At 36.6% G+C, this 24,940-nt stretch overlaps 1 protein-coding gene across 2 annotated transcripts in view; it reads left to right on the forward strand.

Annotated features, from left to right (window-relative positions):
* PTAC14 (plastid transcriptionally active 14) overlaps positions 1–24,940 on the forward strand; it is a 50,045-nt gene that overhangs the window by 11,770 nt on the left and 13,335 nt on the right. For both annotated transcript variants that reach the window (XM_089995100.1, XM_089995106.1), the window contains exons 5-7: positions 12,629–12,757; positions 13,231–13,320; positions 14,573–14,723. In XM_089995100.1, coding sequence (XP_089851226.1) covers positions 12,629–12,757; positions 13,231–13,320; positions 14,573–14,723 — 370 coding nt within the window. The remainder of the gene's footprint in view (positions 1–12,628; positions 12,758–13,230; positions 13,321–14,572; positions 14,724–24,940) is intronic.

Here is a 24,940-nt window from a genome sequence, read left to right on the forward strand (position 1 = left end):
GCATTATTGCATGTTTATTATTTATACGTTTTTTGCGTATTTTGTTCAAGTGTTGTGAGAGTGCTTTCGTGCACTTCTTTTATAAAGTATTTATGCTTGTATGCATATTGTCTTTTCGTAGACAATTTCACATGGTATCAAAGCACGGTTGGTGATTAAGGATCGTGGGATTCTCCTTTTTTCGAGTGCCTCGAAAACCGTGCCTTCGGATCTTTAGAAGTTGAAGTGGTGGATCTTGCTTCTCAAATATTTTAGAAGGATCTTGTGCAAGCTAGAAGTTGAAGCACTGTGTTTGTACGCCTTCTTCTCCTTTTCTTTACTCCTTAATGGGTGAAAAAGAGTCTCACTTCGCTCTTGGCTTCAAGTTAAATGAGTTCAACTATCATATTTGGGCCATGAACATGGAGGCTCACATAAAAGCTAAAGGATTATGGGGTTATGTGCAAGGCACAATTCCGGAACCGGAACCCAAAATAACCGTGATGGACGGAAGTGAAATCAAGATTCTTGAGGGAGAGGAAAGGATCAAAGCTCTTGAAGAATACTCCAAGAAGCACGACGAGTGGGAAATGAAGAACTTCAAGATTCTTTCTTGGTTCTTCGCATCCGTCGAAACAAAGATTAATGCCAACATTATCAGGTTCAAAAAAGCATCGGAAGCTTGGCATTATCTCGAGAAAATGTATACATCAAGAGATCTATCACATAAGTATTACCTTCAAAAGAAGACCCTCTCCCTTACGGTGAAATGTCTATTAGGGAATATTTTGCCGACCTTTCCTCCATTTGGGATGAGCTTTCCATGCTTGAACCAAAATGGAGTGGAGAGGCAATTGAACTCCGCCACAAGCAACTTGAAGAAGATCGGTTCTTCAATTTTTTGAATGGGTTAAGACCGGAATTTGAGTAAATAAGTTCGTCACTTCTATCCTCATTTACTCCTCCCTCTCTTGAAGATGTTCTCACCAAATTAAGTGGTGAGGAGACTTGTATGAGTTTATGTAAACAAGGACCAAATGTTCTTGCGGTTCCTTGTAATTATGAAGAAAACAATGAGGTCAATGCCGTATCAAGACCCGAAAATAATGTAAAGACCTATCATCCTCCTCATTTCAAATCACAAAATCAAGGAGGAGATGGTGGACAAAGAGGAAAGAGGGACTATAGCAAGATTATTTGTCATTTTTGTAAAGAACCGGGGCATATCAAACCTATATGTCCCAAATGGAAGAAGCTTCTCGCCATGGCTACCACCGGTGTACCACAAAAGGAAGATGCATCATCAAGTGGGTCACTCTCTTTAAATCAAATAGTGAAAGCCCTTCAACCTCTTCTAAAGGGAGCTACATCCGGTGCCGCCGTGTCTACTTCTTCCATCCCAGGTAAAGTCTCTTGGCTTTTGGACTTAGGTGCATCTTTTTATATGTCCCCAAACATGTTTTCACTTTCCGATTACTCAAAAAATGTTTTTCCATCCTTTGTTTCCACTGCGGATGGAACCTCTCTTGAAATTAAAGGAATATGTAATTTTGAAACTCAAAATTTTTTCATTCCAAAAATTAGATTTATACCCAAACTTAACTTAAACCTTCTCTCTGTTTCTAAACTCTCGGACCATAGTTGCGATATTAAATTTTCATGTGATAAATGTTTAATACAGGATCGCCGGTTTGGGAAATTGATTGGGGAAAGCTTTAGAAAAGGAAACCTATACTATATGGAATCTCTCTAAGTTCCAAAATCTTTTTATAATGTTGCCCGAAACAAAGATATAAATATGTGGCACAAGAGACTTGGTCATCCTAATATCACCAAGTTATCTTATTTACATTTTGCGAAGGATCTATGTAAAAGTTCTTTTTCTTGTAATGATTGCATTCTCGGAAAAATACAAAGTTTACCTTTTGAGCAAAGAACTATGTTCTCATCTAAAACCTTCGAAATTGTTCATTCCGATGTTTGGGGACCCACACCTATTGTTTCAAAAGGAGGCTTTTTTAATTATGTTATTTTTGTGGATGATTTCTCCAGATATTCATGGATCTATTTTCTTAAGTTCAAACATGAAGTTTTTACGTGTTTTAAAACCTTCCATTCAATGATCAAGAATCAATTCAACAGTAATATAAAGATTTTTAGAAGTAATTCTGGAGGAGAATATCTCTCCAACCAATTTAAAGTATATCTTGAAGATCACAAAATTATTCACCAAAGGTCTTGTCCTAAAACCCCTCAACAGAATGGGTTGGCCGAAAGAAAACACAGACACATCATTGAGACCACTAGGACCCTTCTTATTTCCCAAAACATTCCTAAATTTTTTTGGGCTGAAGCAGCTCTTGCTTCTATTTATCTGATAAATCGTTTACTATCTAGGATATTAGGGAAAATATCTCCCTTTGAGATCTTATATAAGCTTGAACCTGCTTATAATAGGTTACGAGTTTTTGGATGCAAGTGCTTTATACTTACGGATAAAAATGACAAGCTCTCTCCCAAAGCTATCCCCTGCACCTTTCTTGGGTATTCCGAAACTCAAAAAGGGTTTCGTTGCTATGATCTTCGAGATGATAAGTTATATGTTTCTAGAAATGTAATGTTTTTAGAAAATAAAAGTGGATTTGAAAAAAATGTTTCTCAACAAGAAAATTTTGACTACTCATTCCTTTTTGACTTATTGACTAGTAATGATGATATATCTAGTGATGATGATGTATCATCAAACCATGATGAGGAAAATGATGGCGATGTTGAAGAATATAACCCTCTCAATGAACAAGAAAACCGGATTTCAAGTGACCCCATAACCTACTCACGTAGAAACCAAGACACCTTTAGAAGTGCCATTGACCAATATAGTAAGCTTGTTCCTGCTCTCGATCACCGAAGATCTGAGAGGAATAGGAGACCTCCAACTCGTTTTGTCTCTTTTGATTCCTTTTCACCCCGGTATAGGGCTTGTCTTAGTGCCATTCACTCTTACTTTGAGCCAAGGAATTTTGAAGAAGCTAAAAAATGTATAGAATGGCAAGAAGCCATGCAAAATGAACTTAATGCTCTTAAAAGGGCTGAAACTTGGGATTTCCAAACTCTACCCATAGGAAAGAAAACTATAGGTTGTCGATGGGTTTTCAAGGTTAAAACTAAGAGCGACAGATCTCTGGAAAGGTATAAAGCTCGCTTAGTTACAAAAGGGTATGGGCAGGAGTATGAGATTGATTATGAAGAAACTTTTGCTCCTGTAGCCCGAATGGTTACAGTTAGATGTCTTATTACCATTGCATTTATTAAAAATTGGAACATTTTTCAAATGGATGTGAAAAATGCTTTTTTAAATGGTGATCTTAACGAAGAGGTGTATATGGATGCTCCACCAGGCATGAAGATTCTTAAAGATAAAGTTCTTCGTCTTTGAAAGACCCTCTATGGCTTGAAACAGGCTCCCAAAGCCTGGTATGACAGATTTACCAGTGTAATGCTGGAAAATGGTTTCTCCTCATGTTATACTGACACTGCTTTATTTACTAGAAAATCTAATGTAGGGATTGTAATATTATTACTCTATGTTGATGACATGTTAATTACAGGTGATGATGTTCAAGGAGTCAAGGGTATTAAATCCGTCTTGACTTCAAAATTTGAGATGTTAGACTTGGGTTTTCTGACATATTTTCTTGGAATTGAGGTTGCCTATTCGCAACGTGGTTATTTTCTATCCCAGTCTAAACTTGCTTGTGAGTTTATTGACAGATCAGGGATTTCTGATGACAAAGTATGCGAAACTCCTGAAGTTGTGGGAGCAAAAATGGAGATTGACGATGGTGTTCCTTTAACCGATCCTACTCCTTACAGGCAGTTGGTAGGTTCTTTAATGTATCTTAGCATTACTCGACCTGATTTGTCATATGCTATACACATCGCCAGTCAGTTGCAGCACGCTCCTACAACCGTTCATATGAGTGTTGTGCTTCGCATCATCAGATATTTGAAGGGAACTGTGAATAAAGGAGTATTTCTATCTTCTTCTTCTGAATTGAAATTACTTGCTTATATTGACTCAGATTGGGGAGGTGACCCTAGTAACCGTCACTCAACCACTGGTTTTTGTGTCTTCTTAGGTGAGTCCTTGATCTCATGACGATGTAAAAAGCAACAGAAGGTCTCTTTGTCATCCACTGAAGCCGAATACAGAGCCATGACATCCACTACCATGGAAATTGTATGAATTCGACGCCTTTTGGAAGATATGGGTGTGCTTATCAGAGAGCTAACAAAGCTATGCTGTGACAATAAAAGTGAAATCTATATTGCCAAAAATCACACCTTTCATGAGCGAACAAAGCATATAGAGATGGACTGTCATTATGTCAGGGAAGAATACTTGAAGAAGGTCATTGACTTACCTTACGTGACGTCTGAGTATCAACTTGCGGACTTCTTCACCAAAGCTCTTTGTTCGCCCAGATTTCATTTCCTTCTTGACAAACTTGCGGTTATCGCACCGTAAGTTTGAGGGGGGGTGTTAAAATGTATACTCAAAAATATTATTGTAAGTATAAATATATATACTTATATACATAGAGATACATATACATATATTATATGTATACGTATCTCTATATATAAGTATATATATTTATATATTTTTCCCTTTTTTTCTTTTACCCAAAAAAGGTATTTGTCATTTCACATTTTACGCATATTCCACTTGGAATATGCTGTATTTCTTTTCTTATTTTTTTGTAATCTTTTCTTTTTAATTTTTCTTTTTTTATTTTTTGTAAAAGGTGCATTGGGGGTCCCCCCAATAGAGTCGTTGGGGGCCCCCCAACGGTCACAATTGTGACCGTTGGGGGCTCCCCAACGACTCCTTTGGAGAGCCCCCCTTTGCACCCCATTGCTCTTGTATAAATAGGGGTGTTCCCCCTTGTTGTAAAATAAGCTTGAGAGTCTCAAGCATTTGCTTCCATTTTATGAAATACATGCATTATTGCATGTTTATTATTTATACGCTTTTTGCGTATTTTGTTCAAGTGTTGTGAGAGTGCTTTCGTGCACTTTTATAAAGTATTTATGCTTGTATGCGTATTGTCTCTTCGTAGACAATTTCACTGTCTTGTAAACTTCAACATGATTTTTCATGACATTGCTGTTGCTTTTAATGCATATCTAGATATGGCCTTGTATGATCTACCCCGTGGTTCTCTAAAACTGATTTTCAGATTGACTTTGTTGGATGCTATGTCACCTGGGTACGGGTGCGGGTATGGAGGGTACTCTCACGAAATATAAAAGAGTCACAAAGTGACTAGAAAATGCACAAACACTCAAGCAAAGAGCCAAAATTGGCAAAAATACAATAAGCCACTAAGTGGCAAAAAACACAAAGTGAAAGAGAGAAAAAAAATATTGATCTTCTATTGAGAATAGCTTCCAAGAAGCTTGAGAATACATGGGGCATGATCCTTTATTTATAGAAAAAATGGGACCCAAGGAGGGGCTCCCATAGAGTCGTTGGAGCCCCTCCAATGACCGTTGGAGGGGTCCAATGACTTTATGGTGGGACCCCTCCAATGATGAAAAGGAAAAAGGGAAAAGGAAAAAAAAGAGAAAAATAAAAAGGAAAAAAAATAAAGAAAGAAAAGAAAAACATATTCCAAGAGGAATATGCGTGTTACATGAAAAAGACTATTTTACCCCTAGTGGGTATTACAATATATATATATATATATATCTAGGTAGACATGTATATATATATATCGAATATATATATATGTATGTGTCTCTCTCTATATATATGTAGATATATATAGAGGAAGTACAATCCAATTTAACACCCCCCTCAAACACACGGTGAGATCACCGAGAGTTTGCTAAGGAGAAAGTAAAAGCGAGGCGAGAGCAGGGCTTTGGTGAAGAAGTCTGCGAGCTGATACTTAAAAACAACATAAGGTAGTTGAATGGTATCCCTTAAGAATTCATCGCGAACATAGTGACAATCCATCTCTATGTGCTTTGTTCGTTCATGAAAAGTGTGATTACTAGCAATGTAGATAGCACTCTTGTTATCACAACACAACTTCGAAGGAGTGAAGAAAATGATGCCTATATCTTTGAGTAGACTTCTTAACCAGATAAGTTTGATAGTAGTGGTGGCCATTGCCCGATACTCCACCTTCGTAGATGAAAGAGAAACTTTCTGTTGTTTCTTACATCTCCAAGAAATGAGTGACTCTCTAAGAAAAACCAGAGTTACCGGAAGCGCCTAGGCAAAAGGGGAAGCGCGCTTCCCCGAAGCGCACTTCGGAAGCGCGAAACGTCGCGCTTCCGAAGCGTGAGGGGAAGCGTCCCCCTTTTATGGGAAGCGCGCTTCCCTTTTATGGGAAGTGCGCCCCCCTTTTATGGGAAGCGCGCTTCCCATAAATGGGAAGCGCGCTTCCCCCACGCTTCCCCCTCGCTTCCCCATTTTTTTCATTTTTTTCGCTTCCCCCTCGCTTCCGGTTCGCTTCCTAGGTCGCTTCCGGTTCGCTTCCTAGGTCGCTTCCGAGACGGTTCAGAATTTTCTTCTAAGTGGTCCCACGCTTCCCCGCTTCCTAAATTTTTGAAAGTGCCTCGCTTCCCGCTCCCGCTTCCCGTATCGCTTCCCGCTCCCGCTTCCTCGACTGGTAACTCTAAGAAAAACACAATAACCTGTTGTATAAATACGATAATCGGGGTTACCCCCAATCAGAGTCAGTATAAGCAAGTAAGTTAAGATATGAAGAGGAGGCTAAAAATAGTCCTTTTGTGATAGTGCCTTTTAAATATCTAACAATCCTCATAACTGCCGCCATGTGAATTGAAGTAGGGGCAGTCTGAAATTGACTTGTACTATAAACAACATGAGTAATGTCTAGCCTTGTGATGGACAAATATGTAAGTGAACCAATCAGCTGACGGTAATGAATGAGATCTTCTAAAGGAGTTCTATCATTGGCTCTCATCTTGGCGTTGATTATTTCTGGAGTCTTCACTTTCTTGTCATCAGTTAGACCAGATCGAGCAATAATGTCGGATGCAAGCTTCATCTGAAATAAGACATAACTCCTTGGAGAATATGCCACTTCAATCCCTAGAAAATACCTTAGAAAACCAAGGTCAAACATATCAAAATTTTCTTTGAGAATATTTTTAATAAGAGCAATGTCTTTTTTATCATTTCCAGTGAAGATCATATCATCTACATACAACAATAAGATAGTAATGTGATCTCTTGCAGTATTAACAAACAAAGCAGTATCAGTATAACAAGAGGAAAAACCATTAACAAGAACTACTTTGCTAAATAAATCATACAAAGCTTTTGGAGATTGTTTGAGACCATAAAGAGCTTTGTTAAGTTTTAGAACATTTCTTTTACCAATATCAAGACCCGGCGGAGGATCCATAAACACTTATTCACTAAGATTCTCATTTAAAAAAATATTTTTAACATCAAGTTGAAAGAGAGGCCATTGTTTGATGGATTCTAACACAATTAAAGTTTGTACACTTGTCATCCTAGCTACTGGAGCAAAAGTTTCCTTATAGTCGACTCCATATTCTTGGGTGTATCTCTTAGCAACTAACCTTGCTTTCTATCTTTCTAATGTTTCATCACTTTTAGTTTTGACCTTATATACCCATCTACACCCAATAGCCTTTTTGCCTAATGGTTGACTTACTATGGTCCAAGTATTTGCCTTCTCGAGAGCTTCTAGTTCTAATGTCATAGCGTCAATCCAATGTGAGTGTTGCATAACTTTTTTAAAATTAGAAGGTTCATCATAGGAATGTATCAATCATTAAGCAAGTTCTATATGTTGGAGAAAAATAGTCATATGACATGAATTTTTAAGGAGGTTTACTATTTCTAGAGGATCGCCGAAGTTGGGTTTCTTTAACTTGATCTTCTAAGGAGAGATCTTGAGAGTATCTATCAAAAGCATTTTTGTGTTCATTTCCCTCACGCTGAGTATAAACATGAATGTCATTAGGGTTCTCACTATGAGAATCATCAATTATGGGAGACAAACCATCAATTTGATTGTCATCACAAATTAAATCATTGTTAGACTTACTTCTCGGTACTAAGTCAAATAGAAAAGAGTAATCAACTTCTTCTTTAGACTTTTGACTTTCAAAGCCATTTTGTTCTTCAAGGAAGATTACATTCTTAGAGACATAGAGTTTATTGTTTTGTATATCATAACACCTATAACCTTTTTTATTCTCACCATAGCCAATAAAAGCACATTCAAGAGTTTTTGGTGATAGTTTATCTTGTCCTTGAAAGAGAACATAACACTTGCAACAAAAAATTCTTAGTCTCTTAAAATCCAGAGATATTTTAAATAATTTTTCAAAAGGAGAAATATTTTTAAGAGAGGCGGAAGGCATTTGATTTATGAGATATGTTGCAGTAAGAATGGCTTCAGCCCAAAAGTTTTTTGGAACACCTTTTGAAACAAGAAGAGTCCTTGTTGTTTCAATGAGATGCCTATGCTTCCTCTCGGCAAGACTATTTTGTTGAGGGGTTTTTAGACAAGACCTTTGATGTGTAATTCCATTTACTTTGAAATAGTTTTGAAATTCTTTTGATATATATTCCCCTCCGGAATCGAATCTAAAAATAGCTGTTACTTTGAAATTGATTTTCAATAAGAGCATCAAATTCTTTAAAATTAGAGAAAACATCATATTTATTTTTAATAAAATACACTCATGTGTATCTACTAAAGTCATCAATAAAGATAACATAATATGAATAACCTTCTTTGGATATGACGGGTGCCAGTCCCCATACATCGGAATGCACTAGTTCAAATGGTCTTTTGGAAACAAAATTACTATGTGAATACGAAAGCGAATGCATTTTTCCAGGGATACAATCATTGCAAGTAAATGATTTTTCATTACAATTTTTTTTCAAGAATGGAAAGAGATACAACTTGAAAATGCCAGGATGACAAAGCCTCTTATGCCAAGTCTCATCATCTTTAGTTTGAACATGATTACAAAAATGATTTGGATGACAAAGACAAAAAATTCATATAATATAGGTCTCCTCTTTTATAGCCTTGCCCAATCCGCTTCTCAGACCGGAGATCCTGCACATAGCAATGGGTTGGTGAAAAAGAGACACTACATCCAAAATCGGTGATTTAAGAAACCGAAAAAAGATTTAAATTAAGTTTTGAAATAATTCTTATTTTTGGAACATAAAGTTCTTTGTTTTGGCCATAAACTTTTTCAAGATTTCCTATTCCTTCAACATCTAGTGATGTTCCATCGGCAGTGGAGACAAAAGATTTGAAAGTATTGAGACTTGGTTTTGATAAAAGAGATGCATTTGGAGTCATATGGAAAGAGGCACCCGAATCAAGAATCCAAGAGGACATACCTGGGATTGATGATATTGCTGCACCCGAAGTGGAAGGTGTGGAGGAGTTGATTCTCATGAATTGTTGGTGAGCTTTGGTGAGTTGTGTAATAGAGTTTTTTATGTCTCCATCCTTCTTTGGTTTTTCATTTGAGTTGCTTTAAGTCTCTCCAACGGAAGCCACCTTTTTCTTCAACTTAGGACAATCTAGTCGAACATGACCCGGTTCATTAAAATGATGACAAATAATCTTTCTTCCACCACCATTATTATTTTTCCAAAAGTGAGGTGGTTTATAAGTCCTCACATTGTTTCCCGGTATGTACTTCATCAATATCGTTTTTTAAGGCCAAGCGAGTTTCTTCTTGGCATAAATCCGCTAATATTTCACTAAGAGGGGTAGAAGTCTTATGAAAAGGGACTCTCTTAATTGTTTAAATTCGGGACGAAGCCCATGAATAAATTGAAAGAATCTCTCTCTTTCCATTTGCTCTTGCCTCATGGCAATAACACTTTCTTCCCATTGAGGTCCGAGAAGGGCGATTTCATCCCATAAAGAGGATAGAGCACTATACTAGTCTCTAATACTCATATCTCCTTGCTTAATTTGTCTTATTTTTTCTTGCAAGAAAAAATGTCTAGCAAGGTCTCGTTGAGTATTCATACCTTTCATAAAAAACCAAGCTATGTTTGCTCTCTTGAATTTTGCAAGATTGGCACATATTTTGAGCTCCACGTTGTTCATGAACCATGCCAATATCTTGGCGTGCTCACTTTCCCAATATTCCATCTTTGATTGGCATCCTTGAATAGCTTTGGCCTTCTCTTCATTTCCCCCCTTCTTTGTAAGCTTTAGTTGTGGTTTCGGAACGGTTCCACACACATAACCCCAAAGTTTTTTACCTTTGAGATTATTTTCCATGGCGGCCGCCCACATCCTATAATTTGTTCCATTTAATTTGAATGAAAGATCAATCTTTGAATCTTTGTCGGCCATTTCGGAGAAGAGTGATGAAGAGTAAAAAATAAGATGATAAAATACGTTACACTTGAGAAGTCTTTAAATAGAGCTTTCACAGCCAAGGCTTTGATACCATGTCACGAAATATAAAAGAGTCACAAAGTGACTAGCAAATGCACAAGCACTTAAGCAAAGAGCCACTAATGGGCAAAAATAGAATAAGCCACTAAGTGGCAAAAAACACAAAGTGAGAGAGAGAGAAAAAATATTGATCTTCTGTTGAGAATAGCTTCCAAGAAGCTTGAGAATACATGGGGCATGCCACTTTATTTATCGACAAAATGGGACCCAGGGAGGGGCTCCCATAGAGTCGTTGGAGTCCCTCCAACGACTTTATGGTGGGACCCCTCCAATGATGAAAAGGAAAAAGGAAAAAAAAAGAGAAAAAAAGGGAAAAAAAAAGAAAGAAAGAAAGAAAGAAAAACATATTCCAGGAGGAATATGCGTGTTACATGGAAAAGACTATTTTACCCCTAGTGGGTATTACAATATATATATATATATATACATATATATATATATATATATATATATAGGGCACTTTGAACTGGATCCCTAGTGGAGTCATATGCACTTTGAAATGGATCAAGAACCAATAAATACAATTTATTTGAATACATATTCATCATAGAAATAATAATGGAACACAAAACTTGAAAAATAAACAATTTCATTAATAATGAAATTCAAATAATACAAAAAAATGCAAAATTACAAAGAGCTTCACTACAATCACTCAAAACACTCGTTACAATAAAAGCTACCCATACACTCTCTCAAACCTCACATACGCACACACCCACTTATTTATAGAGAGGAGAAGAGAAAGCCCCTTCTAGCCATTGCAGAGGGTCCAACGACTAGAAATCTAGCCGTTCGACACCCTCTCCAACGGCTAGAAGTGAACCAATGTTGACTAATCATATTTTAATATATATATATACACATGCAATTTACAATATATTATATTATATATATAATATATTATAAATTGCATGTGTATATATATATATACATACGTATATATGTACAAAAGAATACATCAATCTTAACAGATACCACCCGAATAACTATTTTGGCAATAGTTGCATTTGATTTTTAATCGGTTTTCACTCGTTACTTGAGTGCACCATTGCCTTGAGTGAAAAAAATAGGTGAAAATGTACTGTTACTTGATAAAATCATAAAAGCTCTCCCCCTTGCGCACGAATCGACCCCGAAATCGATCTCATGGAACCTAGGGTTCATGGGTTCCCTTCTAACAACCTCTAAACATATAGAGAACTCGGCCTTCAAGAGGTTGTTTAAACCCAAAATGAAAAAGTTTGAATTTCGGGTCTTTTTAAGTGCGTCCGACTCATACCCATATCATACGATACGGGTCGATACAGGGGTATATCGTATGATACACCCGATACAGGTACGATACCCGATGCAGGTATGATACACACTCATATCGCAATACGTGTGTGTATCATATCATAAACCCTAAAAGTAACGATACATATCGTACCGTATCGTATGATACGACACAATACAAGCAACCTTGAGTATAACAACAATATAATAATAATACACTTGAAGTCTACAAAGGAACAAGAGGATAACACATAAAATGCACTCAAAGTGCTAACACAAAAACCACAAAGGGCAAGAACACTTGAAAAAATAAAAATTTTATTAACAAATAATCCTTTCAAAAGGATGATATTCACTTGGGCTAGAATGCCCTACTTATAATGAAGTGGGGAGGTCAATATAGCTGTTGGGCCTACCCAACAGCTAGAAATATAGCTCTTGCCCAATAACTATATTTGTCTTCCCAATAAAGCCCTAACAACTATATTGTCTTCCCAATAAAACCCATGACAAGTGTACATATTACAACAATAATAAAAAAAAAGAGACATAAATGATAATTACAAGTATTCCCTTATTGTGCATGAACTATGCAACAAAATAAAATGATCAAAATACCCTTGAAGGGTATTTTGATTTACATAGAGCCAATCATCAAGAATATTATATATACATATTTAGATGTATATATAATATATTTGAACAGTATGAGCATTTAACAGCCAGGTGAAATCTCGTAGAGGAATCACATCATAAGATTTCTTGCCATCTTACAGCTAATCTATTTTGTATTATTCTTTTAAAATGGCAAGATGTTGAAAAATCTTTACTGATAAATTGCTGTGCAGGCAGATTGGGACCTGAGGTTGGCTTGTCTTCTATTGTTTGCATTTGATTGTGAAGGGAACTTTTGGCAGCTGTATGGTGATTTTTTACCTAGTGCAGATGAAAGTACAAGTTTGCTTCTGGCAACAGAGGTGTGCGTTATCTAAATTAATTTTGTCCTTCCTTAGGTATTGGCTACAATTTAGGCTAGTAGATATGAATATTTTTAAAAAGTATATATATATATATATGTGTGTGTGTGTGTGTAGTGTGTCTTTGTGAGTGCCCATAAATGTGGACATGGGTGCACGTGTATGCATGCGCATGAATGAATGAGTGTGTGTGTGTGTGTGTGTGTGTGTGTGTGTGTGTGTGTGTGTTGGATGTCTGTTTACCATAAACCTGTGCTGTTTAGTGCCACCTTGCTAACTGGATGTACATTGAAAATGCAGCTCTACCAAGTTTATTAGTTTAGTGGCACACTTTTTATTTGTGACTGCTCAAAATAAATCGTCTCGGCTATCTTTCTTATTTTCAGTTGTAGATGTGCTCTTCTTCTTTATCTTGTGGTACATTGAATGCCCTTAATCAATTTTACTAGTAATCCCGTTGTTCTTTCTGTCAGGATGAGCTCTTAGAGTTGCAAGACCAAAAGCTTGCTGTGGCTATTCAAGAGAGGCGACGACAAGCAGTAGAATTTTGGGAAAAGCATTGGGTAGGTGGCTTATGGTACTTTTGTAATACTCAATGATGAATATGTATGACATGAATTGGATTGACTTGGGTTGGTGTTGGTCTGGCTTCATTTGAGAAGGCTTGAATAACAGTGCCAGTTTCTTGACGTCTCAATCCAGAAGTAAATCTCTAGAACTGGATGGAGTTCTCTCATCTATGCTGTATGAGAGGCACTTTCCTTCTGCAAAGCAGATAGTCAATTTTTTTCTTCCAAGGCATACCTGGCTCAGCTCATTCTAGCTTCCTTTGACTCAAGATAGACATCAGAAGAATTTTGTCCAATGTGGAATTTCCATGTGTCTCAGTAAACCGAGGGAAAGTGTCCTCCTTAGCCCATGCAAAAAAGAAATAAAGTCGGTGAATGTTGTTCATAGCAACCTGGAATCAATTTATGAGGCTTTATCCTTAGTTCTCATAGGCGCTAGGCGATGAGCTCCTAAAAAAGCCTAGGCAGTACCCCAAATAAAAAAAAACAAAAACAAAACATAAAAAAGATAATGAGAAACATGTATACAATATAAAATCAATCAACAATAAGCAATAGACAAATAATATGTTGTTGAACACTCTAAAGCAATTATATTACATAACCTTAACTTGCTCAAACAAATTAAGACTAAATTAACAAACAATACAACTAGCAATGTGAAGAACAGTACACAAAAAATAAATTCATGTATACAAAAAAATTAACAACAATAAATATAATACAAGCAATAGACAAATAATGTCTTCTTCTTCTCAACAATAGACATAATACAGGCAATAGACAAATAATGTCTTCTTCTTCTTCTTCTCAACAATAGATATAATACAAGCAATGGACACTTCTTCTTCTTCCTCCCCCTCGAAAAAGAAAACAAATGATGTCTTAAAAAAAAAACTTCAAAAAAAAAAAGCATAGGCTCTAAAAAAAGCCTAGGCAGTCTCAGCCTAGGCGGTAATATAGGGCCCCACCGCCCAAACCTGGTCACCCAGGCGGTGGGGTTGCACCTAGGCAGCACCTAGGTGCCGCCTTTGACAACTAAGGCTCTATCTGAACCTTCTAAGCCGCATCTGATTCAAGAAGAATCCGAACCTTATGGGTCCAATGTTAGTGCATAATTTTGAAGCCATTGTTTATGTATCAACTGGTTTGCTTGTCTAATGATGATTACAAAAAACATTTCTTTTTTCTTTTGATGATCAGTACTCATGGTTAACAAAATGCTTTTTGGTTTCAAATGAAACAGCATCCTGGTGCCCCTCTCAAGGTAAGGCGTCTTGCACGTGAACCTGAAAGGTTTCTCTGGGCAGTGGGCATTGCTCAGTCCCGTTGCACCAATATGCAAATTAGGATTGGTGCACTAGTCCAAGATACTCATATGCTAGCTCCTTACTCTGGTAATGTTGACCCTAATCAAAAGAAATTATTTGGTAATGTTGTATTCTATATTTTTTTTTTGCACAATTGATGAATGTAAATAGGCGTAGCAGATATATTTCTTCAACCTGTGCATAGTTCCATGAAAAAATGATTCTCTATTATACACATTCTACTTCAATTGTATGTCTATATAGCTTACCTATTGACTCGCCAGAAACATACCCTAGATGTGAGGTGTGCCTCTCAATTTGCAGTGTGTTAGTTATTTGGGAAGTTAGATTTTCCATTACTCACTGAATTTGTACATATCTGAATGTATATTCATGGTGTTGCATTGTCCATATAACTTGAGTTGCACTAGTGTGTAAAAACATATTTTTGTCTATACATGTGTACACTCTTATTGTGGGAGTCTTATCATTTTCAGTTCTTTTCTGTCTAACGTTGCTATCATATTTTAAGCTGGATGAAGGCATTTGGGTCTTCAATAAAGAACATGGTATAATGATCCTCCTCTCTCTTGCTATCTTGGTTGAGCATTATTATGGTATGAAATATGGAGGATTGAGATATGTGACTTGTGAAAGGAGGCACATTCGAGAACTTAAGCTCAAGTTCGAAGATCTAATTAGAAACACAACTGGTGGTGTCATAGGGTGTTGTTGACCTTAGCTAACAACAAATAACTGGGGCTATTATAGAGCAGACACGTGTTTACATAGTGTGACACTATGTTACTGTAATGAAATCAAGCGGAAAACAAACCATAATGTGCATAAGCACAAGAACAACTCCTACAAGGGACAATACAAATGCCAAAAGCAATACAAATGCACCTAAGTGCACACAATGGCTACAAAGAGCCTAAATGTGCACAAGCACAAGTCTACAAAGGGACAATACACAAGCCAATCAATGACGAATACATGAGATCATAAGAGGCACCAAAGAGCATACAACAAAAACATAAAAAAATAATAATCTTTATTGAGATACAATGATTAGGAAAACATCTAATGGGACAAGAAGCCCCTATTTATACACGAATAAGAGGGCCAAGAGGACCTATATAGCTGTTGAAAGACTCCAACAGCTAGAAATATAGCTGTTGGAGATTTTCAACAGCTATATTCACTAAAAGACAAAACTGAATATCGCTGTTGGAGATTCCCAACAACTATATTGACTAAAAGACAAAACTGACCTTTACAAAAGTGTAAAGGACAGTAAAAAAAGGAGAGGTCAGTTCTGCCACTAAAGGGCAGATCCTATTACATATACAAAATTACCATTCTACTCCTAATGGGCAGAACCTGTTACATGTATAAATTACCACAATACCCCTAAAGGTTATTACCTATTATAAAGGGAAGAAAAACAGTTTAAAATTATGTAATATATACATATACACTCATATATATATATATATATATATATATATATATATGAATCAATACATTTTAACAGTTACATAGACTCTTTAAAAGGATTGAAGCACCTGTGCCGGTGTGGTGTGACATTGGTGCAGCACTTAACATGGCAAGGTGCACTTAATCCGTGATCATTTTGGTCCAAATTTGGACTTGGTCAGAATTGACAGAGTCCAAAATTGTTCAAATTTTAAAAAACCCTTAAAAACTTAGAAAAACTTAACATATGTCACATGGATATAGATGCAGGAATGAGACATGATGCATATATGCTTGGTACAACACAAAAACTTTAAAATATTAGGATACAGAGAGATGGCTGTATACATAAAGACACATAACAATAATTCTAAATGACTCTAATTAAAAATATCAAATACTAAAACTAAGTTAAAATTGATGAAATTAATGACAAATTTTAAGAGAAAATGAATGCAAGTGAATACAGAATAAGTAATCGAGAATATAAAAGAAATAGAGGAAGTTAATGGCACAATGTTGACTGTGTACAACACTAGTTTGACTGTGTCCATAAAATATCCTCGCTTGTTTGAGTATTGTGTCATGCCAACATGCTATACTCATGCTAAGTGGCATGTCCTTGCGAACAAAAAGTTATATGTTACCAAGTATATAAGATTAAATTATAATTTCATTTGTATAACTGTAAACACGTTCTATGGAAGACATGCATAAACACACACATTTATGTGTGTGGATGTACGCATATATTGTTGCACGCCTGCAATGTTTCTTGAAATTGCCATGTAATTCCTGCTACACCCATATTCGCACCTTCACATATGACATAAGTGTGACAAGTGTGCGAGTACAGTGCGGCATGGAGTTTGTCTGGGTTCATTTGACTTGGAGTCAAGCATACTCAACACACACCCAACTTGTTTCATCCAGTATTAGACTTGGTCAAAGTTGTCTGAGTCAAAAGTGGTCTAATACTTTAAAAAGAAAACTACATAAGGAAGGTTGACCTCTTGAGCCCTAGACCCTCTTTTTTCTCAACCCCTTTGGTCACCAACTCTCCCTTGTTGTGCCTCTATGGTCATTGTTGATCACATGCAACCTTTGCATACTCTAACAAACTATGGCAAACTCCGGCAAATTGCACATGTTTTTATTTATTTTATTATTTTCCCTTACATTTTTCCTTTCTCTCATTCAGTTCGAGAGGAGAAGACCTGCGTGTGTGTGTGTCTCGAGTTCCCTCTCCTCCTCCCTCCCTCCTTTCAATGTTTTTGTTCCCTCTGCCAAGGGACCCCCCCTCTCTCTTGTTAGTCGCAAATCTTATTTGGGTCTGATCATAGTTACAGGAAAGACTACTATAAGGTGGGAGTCACAATTCCTAGAAAGCGGGAGCCAGAAGCGATGTGAAATCGTGCTTCCTATGCATGGGAATCATGATTCCCCAACAAGGGAATCTCGCTTCCCATGTGATGGGAATCCTGATTCCCATGGCTGAGTTTTTATTTTCATTGGAATTATAATTCCCAAGTCGAGGAATTCACTTCCTCATATATAGGAATTCTGGTTCCTCACTATTTGTAGTGTGATTTTGTCTAGTGCAGCTATTGTAAAAGTATCTTCAATAAGATACTATAACCGATTCCTTGAGAATAAATGTGTAAACATACACACACCAAGAACACTTAGAACACTTGTGCAAAAAACACAAGAACACGAAATCACAAATGTGCAAATGCACTCATAAGATTCATAAACAAGAAAAGGTTGGGCAATAATCCCAAAACCCTTGAAGAAATACAAGAGGAGCAGCCCATATTTATAGGGCATTTAGGAGGCCTTGGAGGGGGCTCCACATAGTCGTTGGAGCCCCTCCAACGGTCACAAATGTGACCGTTGGAGGGGTCCAACGACTAGTGGGTTGGGCCCCTCCCAAGGCAAGTACAAGTTGTATTAATTAAAGAAAAGAAATAAAGAAAAAGAAAAAGGAAAATTACAAAACATATTCACGAAAATGAATGTGTAAAATGCCTAAACTACCCTTAGCAATATATTATATATATATATATATAATAGGTAGATACATATACATATATATCATATATGTATATGTATTACCTTATATATATAAAATATATATACGAAAATACAAGATTGATTTACATAATTTAACACCCCCCTCAAACTTAGGGTAAGATGACCGATAGTTTGCCAAGAAGGAAGTTGAACCGCGGAGCGCACAAGGCTTTAGTAAAAAAATCTGCCAACTGATATTCGGATGTGACATAAGGAAGATCAATGACTCCCTGGAGATATGCTTCACGAACATAGTGACAGTCCATTTCAATGTGTTTGGTCCGCTCATGAAAGGTGTGATTCTTCGCAATGTAGATTGCACTCTTGTTGTCGCAACACAGCTTGGTGGGCCCTTCTATTGTGATCCCCATGTCTTCTAGCAGTTGATGAATCCAAACAATCTCCATGGTAGTAGTTGCCATGGCACGATATTCATCTTCTGTTGAGGAGAGCAACACTTTTTGTTGCTTCTTGCATCTCCATGAAATTAATGAGTCACCTAAGAATACACAAAAACCAGTGGTGGAGTGACGGTTATTTGGGTCACCTCCCCAATCAGAGTCAGTATAAGCCATTAATTTTAAATCGGAAGAAGAGGACAGAAAAACTCCCTTATTTAGAGTACCCTTTATGTATCTTACGACTCGTAAGATGGCACTCATGTGAACTGATGTAGGCGCATGCTGAAATTGACTTGCAGTATGGACTGCATGGGATATATCTGGTCTAGTAATACTCAGATACATTAATGATCCTACAAGCTGTCTGTAGGGTGTAGGATCCAGAAGTGGAACCCCATCATCAACTTTCATTTTGGCTCCTACTACGGCAGGAGTTTCACAAAACTTCTCATCTGTAATACCTGACCTGTCAATGATCTCAGAAGCAAGCTTAGTTTGAGATAAGAAATATCCTCTAAGAGAGTATGCTACTTCAATCCCCAAAAAGTAAGTTAGAAAACCCAAATCAGACATTTCAAATTTATCTTTTAAGATAGATTTTATACTCTTAACCTCATTAGAGTCACTCCCGGTAATGAGCATGTCATCAACATATAATAGTAAAATCACAATACCTGCATTAGATTTTCTAACAAATAGAGCAGTGTCAGTAAAGGAAGAGGAAAATCCATTTTCAATCATTACAGAGTTAAACCTATCATACCAAGCCTTCGGGGCTTGTTTTAAACCATAAAGTGTTTTTTGTAGACGAAACACCTTTTCTTTAGGAGTCTCTATTCCAGGTGGAGCATCCATATAAACTTCTTCGCTTAAATCACCATTTAAAAATACATTTTTAACATCCATTTGATAGATGTTCCATTTGTTGATAGAAGTAACGGTTATAAGATATCGGACAGTGGCCATACGAGCTACAAGAGCAAAAGTTTCTTCATAGTCAATACCATATTCCTGACCATATTCTTTCGCAACCAAACGAGCTTTATACCTTTCAAGGGATCCATCACTTTTAGTTTTAACTTTGAAAACCCATCTGCACCCTATTGTTTTCTTACCTTTAGGAAGATTCTGAAATTCCCAAGTTTTGGCTTTTCTTAGAGCCTTAAGTTCATTGTCCATTGCATTAATCCATTCAAGGCACTTTCGTGCTTCTTCAAAATTTCTAGGTTCTATATAGGAGTGGATGACACTAAGGCAGACTCTATATCTAGGTGAAAAGGAGTCATAGGAAATGAACCTAGAAGGAGGCCTTCTACTTCTTTCGGTTCTACGTGAGATATCTTCATTCTGAGCGACACTGGGACTAGCATCATTATATCTGTCAAGAGCACTTCTAAAGTTGCTTCGATCTCTATGAGTATAGGTGATAGGGTTTCTAGGTAATCCTTCATCAATATGTTGATGTGACGAAGGAAACAAGGGGATGTTTTCTTCAGTTTCAAATTCATTTGGGTTACTTTGATCCGACTCATCATCACTAGTATCATCGTCTTTATTCAGTAAATCAAATAGAAAAGAATAATCCATATTCTCACTATGAGGGTCACTATGTTCGAATCCACTTAGATTTTCCAAAAAACTCACATTTTTGGAAACATACAGTTTATCACTTTTGACATCATAACAACGAAAACCCTTTTGGGTTTCAGAATAGCCAAGAAAGGCACAAGGAATGGCTTTAGGCGAAAGTTTGTCATTCTTATCAGTAAGAACAAAACATTTACACCCAAAGATCCTTAACCTGCTATAATCAGGTTCCTTATCGTACAGTTTTTCAAAGGGAGAAATTTTGTTTAAATTCTTCGATGGAAGTCTGTTTATGAGATAGACAGAGGTAAGAGCTGCCTTAGCCCAGAGATTCTTTGGAATGTTTTGTGAAATAAGTAAAGTCCAAGTTGTTTCAATGATGTGCCGGTGCTTTCGTTCGGCTAACCCATTTTGTTGAGGGGTTTTTAGACAAGATTTTTGGTGAAGAATACCAAAATTTTCAAGATATCTTTTGAATTCATTTGAGAGGTATTCTCCTCCAGAGTCGGACCTAAGGATTTTTAGGCATCCATTGAATTGATTTGAAATCATCATATAAAAACTTTTAAAAGTTGAAAAAACTTCATGTTTATGTTTAAGAAAATAGATCCAACAAAACCTAGTGTAGTCATCCACAAAAATCACATAATATGAAAAACCTCCTTTTGACATCACAGGAGCCGGGCCCCATACGTCGGAATGAACAATCTCAAATGATTTTGTCGTAAGCATGGTTCTTTGAGAAAAAGGCAAACATTTCATTTTCCCAACATTACATTCATTACATAGAAAATCACTTTTACAAAGATGTTTAACAAAAGGCAGATAGGAGATTTTAACAATATTGGGATGACCCAATCTCTTATGCCATACATGAATATCTTTGTTTTGAACGACGTTGCAAAATTGACTCTTGGGAACTTGAAGAAAATCTACGTAGTAGAGATCTCCTCTTCTAGAGCCTTCCTTAATCAATCTCCCGGACTGGCGATCCTGTATCCAACATTTATTAGAAGAGAATTTTATATCGCAACCATGGTCCGAGAGTTGAGAGACGGAAAAAAGATTCAAATTAAGTTTTTTGGATAAAACAAATTTTTGGAATAAAGAAGTTTTGTCTTTCAAAATTACCTATTCCTTTAATCTCAAGAGATGTTCCATTCGCGGTTGAGACAAATGATGGAAAAGAATTTTTAGAAAGATTTGAAAGAGAGCAAGAGCTAGGGGTCATATGAAAGGATGCCCCGGAATCTAAAAGCCAAGATGTCTTACCGGGGAAAGAGGATGACATAGCGGCTCCAGAAGTGGCTCCCTTGAGAAGAGGTTGTAATACTTCTACGATTTGTTGAAAGGAAAGAGACTCACTTGATGATGGAGGTCGTTCTTCTGCTTGGGATGCCATAGCCGTTGCAATCAATTTCTTCCATTTAGGACACATAGGTTTGATATGTCCTGGTTCTTTACAAAAGTAGCAATTCAATTTGCTATAGTCTCTTTTGCCATGCCGATCATTTCCTCCTTGACCTTGGTTCTTGAAATGAGGAGGTCTATAGGTATTCATGTTATTCCCCGGTCTTGACACGACATTAACCATTTCACCATCCTCTTGAGTAGAAGAGGCAACAAGAATGCTAGGATTATTCTTGCTAATCCCCATACGTGTTTCTTCACCACTTAGTTTGGTGATAACATCTTCAAGTGTGGGAGATGTGAACGCGAAGAGAAGAGAGGACTGAACTTGTTCAAATTCGGGTCTAAGGCCATTTAAAAAGTTGAAGAACCGATCTTCCTCAAGTTGTTTGTGCCTTAATTCGATAGTTTCTCTACTCCATTTTGGTTCAAGAATTGCGAGCTCGTCCCAAATAGAGGATAATTCGGCAAAATACTCCCGAATGCTCATATCATTTTGTTGAAGTGTCAAGGCTCTCTTTTGGAGAAAGTACTTGTGGGATAGATCTCTTGAAGTGTACATTTTCTCAAGATACACCCATGCTTCGGCAGTCTTTTTGAATTTGATGATATTGGCGTTTATCTTGGTTTCAACGGATGAGAAAATCCAAGATAAGATCTTGAAGTTCTTCATTTCCCAATCGTCATGTTTTTTGGAATACTCTTCAAGAGCCTTTTGTCTTTCCTCCCCTTCAAGAATCTTAATATCTCCTCCTTCGATGATGGTGATTTTGGGTTCCGGTTCCGGTATAGATCCATGAACGTAACCCCAAAGCCCCTTTCCTTTAATATGGGCTTCCATATTCCCGGCCCAAACATGATAGTTTGAGCCATTAAGCTTAAACCCAAGAGAGAAATGAGAGTCTTTTTCGCCCATTAGGGAGGAAAGAAGACAAGAAATAATACGTACCTTAAATCTTTTTCGCGTCTTTCTTGTCAAAAGAAGCTTCTAAAATATTGCCCGAGGAAGATGATCCACTTCGATTTCAAAAAGCTTGAAGGCACGTTTATCGAGGAACGCAAGTGAAGGCGAATCACAATCCTTCTTCTTCAACCTTGCTTTGATACCATGTAAAAGTATCTTCAATAAGATACTATAATCGATTACTTGAGAATAAATGTGTAAACATACACACACCAAGAACACTTAGAACACTTGTGCAAAAAACACGAGAACACAAAATCACAAATGTGCAAATGCACTCATAAGATTCATAAACAAGAAAAGGTTGGGAAATAATCCCAAAACCCTTGAAGAAATACAAAAGGAGCAGCCCATATTTATAGGGCATTTAGGAGGCCTTGGAGGGGGCTCCACATAGTCGTTGGAGCCCCTCCAACGGTCACAAATGTGACCGTTGGAGGGGTCCAACGACTAGTGGGTTGGGCCCCTCCCAAGGCAAGTACAAGTTGTATTAATTAAAGAAAAGAAATAAAGAAAAAGAAAAAGAAAAAGAAAAAGAAAAATTACAAAACATATTCACGAAAATGAATATGTGTAAAATGCCTAAACTACCCTTAGCAATATATATATTATATATATATAATAGGTAGATACATATACATATATATCATATATGTATATGTATTACCTTATATATAAAATATATATACGAAAATACAAGATTGATTTACATAATTTAACAGCTATAAGCCCCTCATTTTCTCTTATTCATCTCAAATAAATGCACGGATTTACATAGTATGTAGAATATAAATGCACTTGACTTTTGACTTTAGTCTTATTGTTTTGATTGCAAAAAAAAAGTTCCTTTTATTTTTTTGAATTACCATATTTAGTTTGATATGTTTTTCTATATGCATGTTGGACTTAATTGCAGATGTTTGTTCTTTGTTTCATAATATAGATACATCTGTTCAATATTTCAAATTGCTGAATTTTTTAACAGAGGATAAATAACTTATCAACCTAATTTGTATTACTTTTTGCACAACAACCCAGTAGCTTTTATGTATCTTATGTGCAGCTTTAGTATCCTTAGCAATACATCAGTAGCTATATGTTGTTAGATGTTTTTGTTTTGTTAAGACACACTTACATAATTAGCTATATCTATATCTATATCTATCTATATATATATATATAACATTGTTAGCTCTTGTACATTTCTTGTTGTTTAAGGGTATCATGTATCAATTGATTATATTGTTAGGCTTAGTCGAAGTTTCTTAGAATTATAATGTGTGATGAATTACACATCAATTGCTGCACAAATTTTTTATCATATTAATGTTGTGGAGGGGTGACAACCAATTTTCCGATAACGGTTGGTTACATCAAGGATCTGCTTTAAGCCCTTTCCTATTTGCGATAGTGATGGATGAGCTTACGAGATCAATTCAAGAAAATGTACCGTGGTGTATGTTGTTTGCTGATGATATTGTTTTGATTGATGAGTCTAGAGCTGGGGTTAATGCTAAGTTAGAATTATGGAGACAGACATTGGAAGCTAGAGGTTTTAAGTTGAGTAAGAGTAAGACTGAATATATGGAATGTCGGTTTAGTAAGCAACGAAGTAGTGATGGGAGTGTAGTGAAGCTTGGTGAGCAAGAAATACCGGTGAATGATTATTTCAAATATTTGGGATCCATCATTCAAAAGTATGGAGAAATTGATGGAGATGTAAATCATAGGATAAAGGTTGGGTGGATGAAATGGAAAAGTGCAACTGGAGTGTTGTGCGATCGTAGAATGCCATTGCGGTTGAAGGGAAAGTTTTATAGGACGACTATTAGACCCGCTTTACTATATGGTACGGAATGTTGGGCTGCCAAGAGACATCATATTCAAAAAATGAGTGTAGCTGAGATGCTGATGCTTAGATGGATGTGCGGAAATACAATAAAAGATAAGATTCAGAACGAGGAGATACGTAAGAAGGTAGGTGTTGCACCCATTGAAAATAAGATGCGAGAGAATCGTTTACGGTGGTTTGGACATATTCGGCGAAGGCCTAATGACGCTCTAGTTAGAAGGTTGGAGAAATGGGAAAATATATTGGTTAAAAGAGGTCGGGGTAGGCCTAGGAAGACTTGGATGGAGATGATAGGAAAGGATATGAATGCTTTGAACCTCACCGAGGACATGGCATTGGATAGAAATGATTGGAGGAAAAGGATTCATGTGGAAGACCCAAAATGAATTTCTTTTTTGGTTCATATCGCTGACCCCAATTGTTTTGGGATGAAGGCGTAGTTGTTGTTGTTGTTGTATTAATGTTTTGCATCCAAATTCCAAAATAAACTTATGAACTTGTAATTTTTAAAGGCTTTGCATTTTTATTGATTGTA

Source organism: Nuphar pumila, chromosome 2 (assembly GCF_984573655.1).
Source record: "Nuphar pumila chromosome 2, dmNupPumi1.hap1.1, whole genome shotgun sequence".
NCBI classification, from domain to species: domain Eukaryota; kingdom Viridiplantae; phylum Streptophyta; class Magnoliopsida; order Nymphaeales; family Nymphaeaceae; genus Nuphar; species Nuphar pumila.